General features: G+C 38.4%; 1 protein-coding gene across 1 annotated transcript in view; it reads left to right on the top strand.

Moving 5' to 3' along the window:
* The first annotated feature begins 3975 nt into the window (after positions 1–3975).
* The window catches only part of KCNT2 (potassium sodium-activated channel subfamily T member 2), a 480656-nt gene continuing 473299 nt past the window's right edge, over positions 3976–11332 (top strand). Inside the window, exon 1 of the mRNA XM_004700062.2 lies at positions 3976–4110. Within this exon, the coding sequence (XP_004700119.1) occupies positions 4016–4110 (95 nt within the window). The 5' untranslated portion in view covers positions 3976–4015. The remainder of the gene's footprint in view (positions 4111–11332) is intronic.

Here is an 11332-nt window from a genome sequence, read left to right as displayed (position 1 = left end):
ATGAGTGCACTGTGCACATTATTCATAAGATAAATTGTCAGTATATTCAATTCTTAATAAAACTATTCCTCATTTATCATTCATGGGTTTTTTTAATGTTCAAATTGACATAATCAATTAATGTATTGGCAACATTAATTTTTTAAAGAGATTTCACACCCCCCTTCTTGAAAAGAAAGGAAGAAATTGGGGAAATTAGAATGTTTCAAATGTGTCTCCTAGACATTAAAAAAGTTGCAAACTAAGGCAATAAGTTTCCCCTAATCATCCTTCTGGATGGTCATTCCACCAAGCATAATGATTTAAGAACTTTTGGTGAATTTTATTTGTGAGTATGGGATTTATCTCATCAATGGCACCATTAAATATTGATTAGGAGGCTTGAAAGCATGAGTGTATAAAATGCAGATATTTTTAACGTGCAAAATCCAAGTTGAAGACAATTTCCAAAAATCAAATCTAATGTTATAGTAGAATGAAAGCTTTCACACCCAGAGAGAAAAAGATGTTATGTGACAGAAGATTAAAAGAGCACAGTGAAAAATGAAACCGAGGTACAAAAGAGTGAATGAGGAAAATATATCTTCACAGCAGGGAAAGGCATGCCAGGACATAAAAACGAGAAGAATGAAAGTACAGAAGGACAGGTGAGAAACGGAAAGTGAAAATGAGTGATAAAAAAATAAAAGCATGTTAGCTGTAAACAGAAAGATCAGTTGATCTTCCACATATAAATTTACATTTCAATGTCTGTATAGTGCTAAGGCTTATTTTAACATGCTAGCTTTAGTGTTACTTAAATTGCATTATTCTATTTTTTTAACTTAGAGATAAAAGGTTTTTCACTTTGACATCAATATGAAAGCACACACACACCATAAAGTTAACATTAATGTAATAGTTTCCAATGGTTTGTACCCTTAATGCTCTTCACTGTGCTGTGACAACAGAGTAGGCTCTCTCTCCTGTTTAAGGTACTTAGTCATTCCTAAGATGCTGTTGGTAGCACTAGGGGTTAGATATTGGGCTGTTCAAATCAGTGGTTCAAACCCAACAGCTGCACTGCAGGAGAAAGATGAGACTGGCAACTCCTTCAAAGATTTGCAGTTTCTCAAACCCCATTCAGGATCACTGTGAGTGAGAATTGACTCAATGACAGTGGGTTTTGAATTTAAAATATTTGATAAGCAAATATGTCAGAGTTTTGAGTCAGCCAAACACATAAGTCAGACTGTTAACTTACAGTGCCTCAAAATCAATTTAGGGCTCTCAATATAAAATGATGACTGTGCTTAGGTCTGAAGCTCAAAACTCCATTTGAAGCCAAAAGTAACTTCTGCACTAAGAAATACATCATATCATTTCTATGACACTTCACTGAACTCTGAGAAAATTACTGGGTAAACAATTTTAGAGAAGAATATAGTTATGTTTGCTTAAGGGTTTTGCTTGCTTAAGAATATCTCCTGTTCAGAAAACTGGGTTCAAAACAATTCTTAGAACGTGTGCTTACTCAGTGTAAACCTTAGAGTTCCACGGGCCCTCCTTGTGGTCACACAAGGAGGGCTCATGACTGTTTTGATGCCAAATGCACCCGATTTGGTAACTATTACCTACATATCAGCCAGCCAGTGAATGAATCAAATTTTTCTTTCAGCTACTTTTATTTCCTTATAGAAACTCCCTGAATTGTCATCTTCTTAGGTCACTTATTTCAGAATTCTCTGGACCTTGTGATTCCCAATTCATGAATTCTCTATTTGCATTTCCCTCCTATGCCTTCCATGAATCTCTTTGTTTTAATTTTAACAGCGACTCCAGTGTGCTGCTTGACACTATAATAATGAAAATACACTATAATAATTGAAAAATTAAATTCTCACAGATAGATCTTAATAGCAGATAATGAATTTAAAGTGCAAAATATAAGATTTATATATAGTACAGACTAATACTACAGTGATACAGTCTTCTCATTTGGCTAAATGATCACAAAATTTCATGCATGAGAAATATGAACAAATTTATAACTCTGAATTTGAACTAGCACATATATCTTAAAAAAGTAGTGATGTCTTAGGTATAAAATATTTGAATATATCTCAACACATTTATTCAGATTTTCCCACCCTCAAGGCACTGTGCTACAAAGGTCAACCATAGAGAGAGGGGCAGAGATGTAAGAGAAGAGCAGAAGTAATTCTACAGCAAGGTAGACTATAATGAAGATATAAAAGCATTATGAAGAAAAATACTTAACAGGTGCACAAAGAGTTCAAAAGAAGAAGGTCATTACAGCAGGTGGAAGAATCAGGAAATGGAGTGGAGGATCTACTCCTTAAAGACTGATCTAGAAAAATGGGTAGGAATCAGACAATACAAACGCAGGCAATGTTCTCTTTCCACTGTGGTCTAGGTATCTATCCACTTTTCTCTGAATACAGTTTGCTGCTTTGTTCTAAATTTCTAGGCTTCTTTAGAGATCATCTCTACCGGATCCCTATAATACCAAGCTAATCATCATTTCCTGTATAAGGCCAACAATTTTCCTCTCCCCCTCTGTTCATCTACTCCTGGCATTCCCTTGTTTCCCTTCTCCTTGCCGGAAGTGGGCTGGGGAGAAATACACAAGTCTCCCTAGATTCCATGAATAATTGTTACCTCACAGGTATTTCTAAATCTCTCTTTGTACTCTTTACATATCTTTCATATTCTTTCACGTATAGAGCTTGTTCCTCTGGGCATATGAAGAGAGCCTTAATGGCAATAGGCAATGATAATATGCCCAGGCCCCAGTCCAGGGTCTGTCCCAACTTAACTCTTTCTAGTCAGTGTGTGCTCTGATAAAGTGAGTTATCGGTGGGGGAAGAGTGTGTTCAGGCAAAAACAAACAAGAGAAAAAACCAAACAAATAAATTGGGACTTGTATAACGGGGTACAAGCGGCGTGCTACGGAAAGACATAATGTGGGTTTGCTTTTCCTTTTGGGGTTATAAACCGAAGGATGTTCTGGAAGCTCCCGTTAAAGCTAAGAAGCAGAGCAGTCAATAGTTACTACTACATAGCCTTTGATGCATGTCAGTGCACTCTCCGAATTGCCATTTAAAGGTTTCTCTTTAGCAGTCTCTTTACCATAGTAGCCCTCCATCTATTATCAGACCAGGAAAATTGTTTGTTTTCAGAGTGCGAATAAAAATGGGATTTTCCTGAGGGTGAAAGCGGGGGATTCCCTCTCTAGCAACGTGTATTTTCACTTCGTCCATCGAAGGGAAGTAGCTGGTGGCACCAAGGAATCCCCCTTGCACCCAGCACCCGCTCCTTCCAGGGATGGGTCAAGGAGCCCTGGGACCCGCTAATTAGCTCGCCCCCATTGGTTGTCCCCAAGGCACCCCCTTGCCGTCACTGTGTTATGCAAATGAGGGGGAGCCTCATTGGCTCCCTTCCGAGGCTGCTCCTGAGGGCGTTCGCCAGGAGCGTGGGCTTGGTGGCGTCTGGGACCAAGACCCACTTGTCCTCCCTCCTGCCTGCTCGGGGCTGCGCCGGGTGCACGCCCGCCCAGGGACCAGCAGCCCAGAGCTGTCCCCGGCGCGGGGTCTTTACCTGCCGCCGCGGAAAGTGCTTCACCATCACCTGGCTCGCACTCCCATCCTTGCGCCTCCTTCTAGGCACCGCGCGGGTTTTTCCGCGAAGTAACTTTTGCACCGCTCCCTCCCCCCAGTCCTGGGGACCAGAGGCGGTGCCGAGCCCGGGGGCGGTTCCGTGGCAGCGTTGGTTCTAGTCGGAGCCAGACTTTTGCTCCTGGGCTTGGTGTGCATCATCCCACATCACACCCTCAGGAAAGAGGCTCCATCCCCCTTTCAGCCTCAGCTTCCGGCTAAGAGCAGACCCCCTCCCCCTTCCCCGTTCTCCCTCCTGTCCCTTTCTCGGCCACAATATTTCATTAGTCCTCTCCTCCGCAATATTTTCTCTTTCTCCCCCCATTTGTCGTTTTATGTTTCCCACTCTTTGAGGAAGCATGGTTGATTTGGAGAGCGAAGTGCCCCCTCTTCCTCCCAGGTACAGGTTTCGGGATTTGCTGCTAGGTGACCAAGGATGGCAAAACGACGACAGGTGAGTGGCTTGGTGCAACGTCGCTCCGTTAATATAGCTGGAAAAGAGACGGGGGCTGAAGGGATGACTGAAGGGGGAAAGGGGGAGAGAGGAGGACCAGGGAGCCAGCAAAGGAGACTATGAAATTGGAGGAGGGAGCAAAAGGCATTCTTTGACATGTCTCTCCATTTTGACTCCATAGAGCAGTTGTTCAGACAATGAACTACCCCCACCCCGCGTCACTTTCTTTTCCTTTCAATGCATTTATTACATTTATTCCGTGCTTACTCTTTTGTCTATTTGTGCCTCCCTGGGGCGTGTTTAAGGCTGGTGTGAGAGCGACAGTATGTCCAGATAACGCGCAGTTATCAGTGCGGAATACTGACGCCCCCCACCCCCACAAGTGTTATTCATCTATTTTGTACAAGTGTACCCAACTTGATAGGCAAGCACCTTAGAAACTTAAATCTCCTGCACCTATGGTACTTACTCCTCCTCCTTAGTGTTGCCTGGATGGAGTGTCTGCTTTGCGACTGGGCATTTTATGCTGTTTAGACATTTGGAGTTGCAGGTAGACAATTGGTTGATATATGTAACAGGTAGTTTGTGAAAAAGACGTTTGCAAAAGAAAATATCTACTTTGAACGGGTATTTGTGACGATTACTAATAGTGGTGTTTTAATGATGGGGTTTTAATGATACAATGCCACCTTTCCAGAATGGGTGTGTTTTGAGCTTTTTGTATCAGAATCCAATAGTTTCAAATCCAGGATACTTGTTATTAGCCAAGTATTGCTTATGCATTTCATCTACAATATCAACTGCTGTGCTCAGTTAAACTTCTGAAATTCATTCAGCCCTTGCTGTCTCATTAATGAAAAAGCTTATCTTGTGTTGGACTGAATTTAGTATTTTCTGGAATAGTCCTTTAATGTGCAACATGCATTGTTTTTCAACAGCATGTATACTAACTCAGCACTCAACTGGTATGCTTACTTGAAATTCAGTTTTGTATCAATGTGTTTCTTTTAATCATATGGAAGATCCATTATTGACCCAGTGCAGAATCTGTTGCTCATGCACTACTGGTCTTTATCTCACTACCTCACCTCTAGTTTCTTCTATTCCTACCCATTGAGAGTTTTATCTTGGGTCTTAATTATGACTTTTCCCTTGCTCTCAGATAGTGATTTAAGGGATATGGGAGTTTCTTAGAGGATAGGTTAGATTTCTTCTTTTAATGCAAAATCACATATGCTGGTTAAAAAATTAGAAGAACAAATGCCAGCTAATCAGTATACTCATAAAGAAAGGTGTTCTGGTTAGCAGAAGACAAAAGACTATTTTAAACAAATTTGTATTACTACTTGACTTGTACCTAAACTGTTTAGTCCAGTAAGTGACTTGTCAAGTGGTGTGTGGTTTCATTAAGTGATTGAATCTGAATTAGTTAGCATCGTCATCTAGAATAAAAATGCTCACTCTACAGAGTATCGATTGAAGCTGAATATCTTTTAAATGTAATGTTTATTATTTTTAAAAATTCCATATCCAAGGATTTAATTGCTCGTGTGGTTGTCATATTTTTCTAGGGCTGCTGTGAAATATTTCAGTAACTAAGACTTGGTTAGTTTTTAAAGTACAATTTAAATGAAGCACTGATTTTTTTTTTAAGTTTCAAACAATCTCTTAAAATATCTTTGGTATAGAATGCTACACTAGCCCAAGTTTCACTTAAGAATGAAGCCAGATTTACTTTTAAAATGAGGTTTATACTATGTAAAAATATTCAATCATGTTTGTAGGTTTGTGAATAAGCAACCTTTTGCTTATTCACTTGCCAGCTAAGGGGCTTTCTCCAGTCGTTCTGCCATTATAAGATTCATAAACTTATTTCTATAATGGAAACTTTACCTCATAAAAAAGTGACAGTTGGTGAAAGGAGTGAAATGTCTATAGGAATAGCTTGACATGAAGCAATGATTAATGCTTTAGTTTGTTATCTGTCACCTCAGTCAATCCTCACATAATCTCTGAATAATAGGTAATGATTGTAGAGACTGAGGAGCCGTGGTGGCATAGTGACTACATAGTGGGCTGTGATCTTCAAGGTCAGCAGTTCAAAACCACCAGTTGCTTCTCAGAGAAAGATGAGGCTTTCTACTCCCTTAAGGAGTTATAGTCTTAGAAACTCAGAGGAACAGTTCTAGTCTGTTCTATAAGGTCACTATTAGTAGGCATCAACTTTATGGTGGTGAGAATTGTGTTATTGTAGAGACCAGAATACTGGGTTTCTGGCCAGTTACTTTTTTATCTTATACGTTTATCTTGTAACATTTTTATCTTATATGTTTATCTTATAAGTTTGTCTTAATATAAGTTTAGAAATTACACTTGTGCAGAGTTCATTTGTGACTCAAATCCCAGAAGAACTTCAAGGAACACTTGATTTTTAAAAATGTATATTAAACATTTTTTTATAGCACTGAGGTAAGGTTCGGCTAAGGTGTGCCTGATCTAATCCATGGTATTTTCACTTGCCTCATATACATGTGAGAGTTGGACATCAAATAAAGAAGACTGAAGAAAAATTGATGTATTTGAGCTGTGGGGTTGGTGAGGAATTTGAAAATACCATGGACTGCCAAAAGAACACAAGCACTTTTGTCTCAGAAGTGCTTGCCAGAACGCTCCTTAGAGGCCAGGATGGTGATACTTCATCTCACATACTTTGAGCATGTCAGGAGAGACCAGTCCTTGGAGAAGGACATCATTCTTGCTCAAGTAGAGTGGCAGCGAAAAGGAAGGCGGCCTTGAACGAGAAGAATTGCCATAGTGACTGCAGCAATGAGCGCAGACAAAGGCACCTTTGTGAGGATGGCACATGACCAGATGCCTTTTCTTCTGCTCTTTGCTATGAGTAGGAACCAACTGGACAGCCCTTAACAACAGCATATATATATGCTATGTTAGCTCCCTTCTCTAGTTTTCACTTGGAGTTTGCAATTATTTTACTCTAATCTTAGTCTATATTGCTCTTTGCAGTCGAATCTGAGTAGCAATTTTACTGTAATCAGAAGTTTTCACAGATTTAATATTATACAGAATCGAGTTAAAAATAATTCTTATATTAAGACAAACCCATTGCTGTGATTCCAATGCAAAGTGAACCTATAGCTCAGCGTAGCACTGCTCCGTAGAGTTTCCGAGATGGAAGTATTGATGGGAACAGATACTCTCATCTGTTCTCCCATGAAGTTGCTGATTGATGCGAGCAGTTGACTTTGTAGTTGGTAGCCCTCCACTTAACCTGCTGCACCAGAGCTTAGGACATCTTTGACATAGGAAGAGGCAGATAGTCTCCAACAACAATTGCAATGGGTTCTGCCCATATTCTTTGGGGTGCTGTCTATGGATATCATAGGTCTGAGGTTTTGTTTGGTCCATCGGCCTCTAGAGTGCACAAGGCCTTCCAATAGTGTTACTGAGTAAATACTTCTGAAATTAGCCCTCAATCCATGACAGATAAGGGTAGTTGAGTAAATGCCAAAACTTCCTTACCAGTTAGTTGCGGTAATGCTGAAGCTTGTGTTTTTTCTCCAGTGGAATTAAGTTCCAGTTGTCCACGGTGGTAAGTAGCTTGGATAATCCTGGTTTGTTTGTTTTTTTCCTTTCTTCTCTTTTCCCTATTGGTATTTTCTGGGATCAGTTTCGAAGGAAGTTACTTAAACTCCAATCCTTATCTCAAGGTTTGCATCTGGGAAATCTTAGCCAAAATGGGCATCTTCTGTACCAAGAGTTATGTTTCTAGAGGAGGTGTGGGAATTTTCTCTTCACATGTGCCATACTTAATGAATTTCTAATCAAATCTTAGTAGGGATTGGTTGGCTAGCATGTAAAAATGAATGAGACGTAGGACTGATGGACAAAGGGTGACGTCAACGGGAGTATATAGGTGGGACTACATTTGATAGAGGAAAACCTATATACATATGAAGAGACTCTGAAGGTGTATTTTTAAATTCCATTATTGTTTAATTCCATTTTTCTGAGAGAATTTGAAGCATATATATGCACATACACATATTACTACAACTTACGTTTTCACATAAATAATACATGCATTTTATGTTTTTTTTAAAATCACACAGTTCACTTATGTATTAGTTTTGTGTGCATATATGCATTTATACACATGCACCTTATTTATGTGGGCATGATATATGCAAAAATGCTGTAGCTTCAATGCCGTCCTTGCCTAATGATACTCCCTCCTTTGTGTGGGGTCTCTGTGAATCCGAATTGACTCCTTGGCAGTGAGTTTGGTTTTGTTCCTTGTGTGACCGTGTCCTTCGTGGGAGGGTCATAAAGGAACACATATACACAGCAGTACCGAGGAATGAGCTTGTGGATAACACTAGTTCCTTGGGGTCTTGAAAAAGTTGAGAGTTGAAGAATGAGATCACTCCCGGTGCCATGGGGATGCCATGGGGATGTCTGTTGTGTATACAGTGCATATGTGTTGCTTTGGCATCCTGAGTAAAGCATAAAAATCTGGTTCAAGAGGTTTGCATAATGGTTCTCCAACAGCCACCATTTATCCTCTCAACTAATATTTGAACGCATGGTACGTCTCAGGGCCTCCATTAAGCGAAATCTGGGAAAAATACAAAGAGGAAAATGAAATAGTATCTAGTCAAGAGGTGTTCACAGGTATACTTAGAACTGTACTTCCCCCTGGATTACCGTCAATATTGTTTTAGTTACAGTGATGACTTGCAGAAATGATATTTTACAATTGTGTCACGAAGATCCTTTACCATTTGTTGAAATTATATTCCAAAATATTTGCTTGCAAATAGACTACTTCAATTCACTCTGAGAGTGCTTCACATGTTCACAGAAAAGTGAATTGAGGTAAGGGAATTCTCTGATGAACTTTTTGAAGGCCCTGTGCATATTATAGAGGGATCAAAATATGAATATTTTTATGATTTAACCTGGTAATGTTTACTAGAAGTTGAAGTAGATTTGATGTAGTGTTAAAATCCATTTTTTTCTGTTTTAATATTTCTATGATTTATGAAAGAATAAAGATAATTGGGCTATTCTGCAACTAAGTTGGTGAGGTTTTTAAAAGATATTTTGACTTATTACTAATTAGGAGTTAATACATATATCATCATTCCATAATTCAATCACGTCAAGCATTATTGTACAATTGCTACCACAATCAGTTTCATTGTTTTTGCTTTTATAACACACCTTTAGATGGTTAAAACAAACCCTTGTCATTCTTCATCATGACTTTGTGGTTTTAAGATTTGGAACACAATGCACGTGATGTGGATCAATTGATGGAACTCCAATTACTGTTCATGGACAATTCTCAGATGTAGTCATAGAGGAATTGGTCATTTATTTAACTAAGATCATTCTTATTTTCAAAAATGGGTCAGGTCAACTACGGTAGCTTTAAGTATATATTTTATAGGTGGCAATCAAAAGTAGTAATGCAAGCAAGTGACCGAGTGCATTGTAGTGCTTCAAATCATAAAAGCATTTGAACAAAAATACAACTCAATTAGCAGTTTAAGAGGTAATTATGAAGTGGAGAAATGTTTGCATAGCTTTTGTATTACATATAGTTTTAGATATTATATGATACAAAATGTAATACTTCATAAAATCATAAAAAATTGTGTGAATGGGTTTTTAGAATGGCTTTTGACAGGGTTTATGCTTATGCAACCAATTTTATCTCATAAAATAAGTCATATATTGATTTGAAATGCAGTTTTTCATTTTAAAGTACTTATTCTAAATTATTTAAAAGTTCAGGTCAATAAATGTATTTTTTAAATATTGAAAACATTTTATTTAGTATATAGTGAAATCAAGCATGTCTATTCCTTATCTGTAAAATTTAAAGGATGGTAATTCAGAGGAAGCTTTGTTTCTTAAGACTATTAATTGTATTAAGAGAAATCTCCATGACTCAGGTAATAGATATTTTGAAATTGATGAGACTGCTTGCTGCATAAATTACTTTAGATATAGTGAAATACATAAAATGCAGAAAAAATTCTTTATTTGGTAAGTACTGATTTTAAATTTACTAAAATCCAGATATTTTATTTTATGCTGTACATGTATATATATATATATGTATCTCTATCTATCTATCTGTCTATCTATCTAATCTTCCCTTTCAACCTACTTTTATTAAAAAAAATAAAATGTCACTTTTCACGTTACCAAGAACTTATTTTAAGGCTTGATTTCAGCAAACCACTATTATATATCCACTTTCTGTGCATGGTTATGCACCTTCTCTGTAAATACTGCAATTTTAACTTTTCAAAAGTACCTCCACATATAAGAAGTCATGGATCAGAGGGTTTAGATTGTAGTAATTTCATTTTTTACATCGAGTATGTGGCCTTTTAAAAAGATTATGTCCACTTCTATTCGTCTCTGCGACAACTCCATCTCAGCCCTGAGGAAACGTACATTATATTTCGGAGCATAACAAAGAAAATGATTTCGGCTAACTTATTTTTTAATAGGAATTATTAACATACTATTTTCTTTCTCTGCTGGTAATGCAACTCAGCTTCTGCAAAAAAGAGGTTTAAAAGGTAACATGAGAAGTACTGGGGTTCCTGGTTGCACAGTGGTTCTATACTTGGCTACTTTCCAAAAAGCCACTGGTTTGAACTCACAGTGGCTCTTGCGAGAAAATATCCTGCAAACGGAAAAAGTTACAGTCTAGGAAGCCCCGTGTGGCAGTTCTACACGGTCCAGGAGGATCCCTATGAGTCAGAATCTCCTTGAGGTCACGCAACAAGGTGAGAACTGAAAGAGCACTGGTGGGTCAGTGGTAGGATCAAGGACAGGGCTGCCCATCTCTCTTCTGTGTTGGTTTGAAGCTGAATAGTTTTCAGTGGAACTTCCAGACTAAGACAAACGAGGAAGAAAGGCTTGGTGATAATCAGTCATTGAAAACCCTATGAAAAACAAGTCTACTCCATCCGGTTATATTCACTATGAGTTGGATTTGATTTGATGCTAACAACAACCAACACATTCTCTCAGTAATATCTGTCAGAATCTCTGGAGTGTACCTTAAAAAGAAGTCCACACAAAACAGTAGCTTCTGAAGGAAGATGGTAGGTCAGTTAAACCTGAGGCAGAGAGGTCTGCTTCAAAGGTTGTGGTAACTTTTTATCCCCACCCCCCC

Source organism: Echinops telfairi, unplaced genomic scaffold (genome assembly GCF_000313985.2).
Source record: "Echinops telfairi isolate 266 unplaced genomic scaffold, ASM31398v2 ScPeMD7_7424;HRSCAF=8462, whole genome shotgun sequence".
Lineage (NCBI taxonomy): Eukaryota > Metazoa > Chordata > Mammalia > Afrosoricida > Tenrecidae > Echinops > Echinops telfairi.
This window is presented reverse-complemented; position numbering and strand designations above follow the sequence as displayed.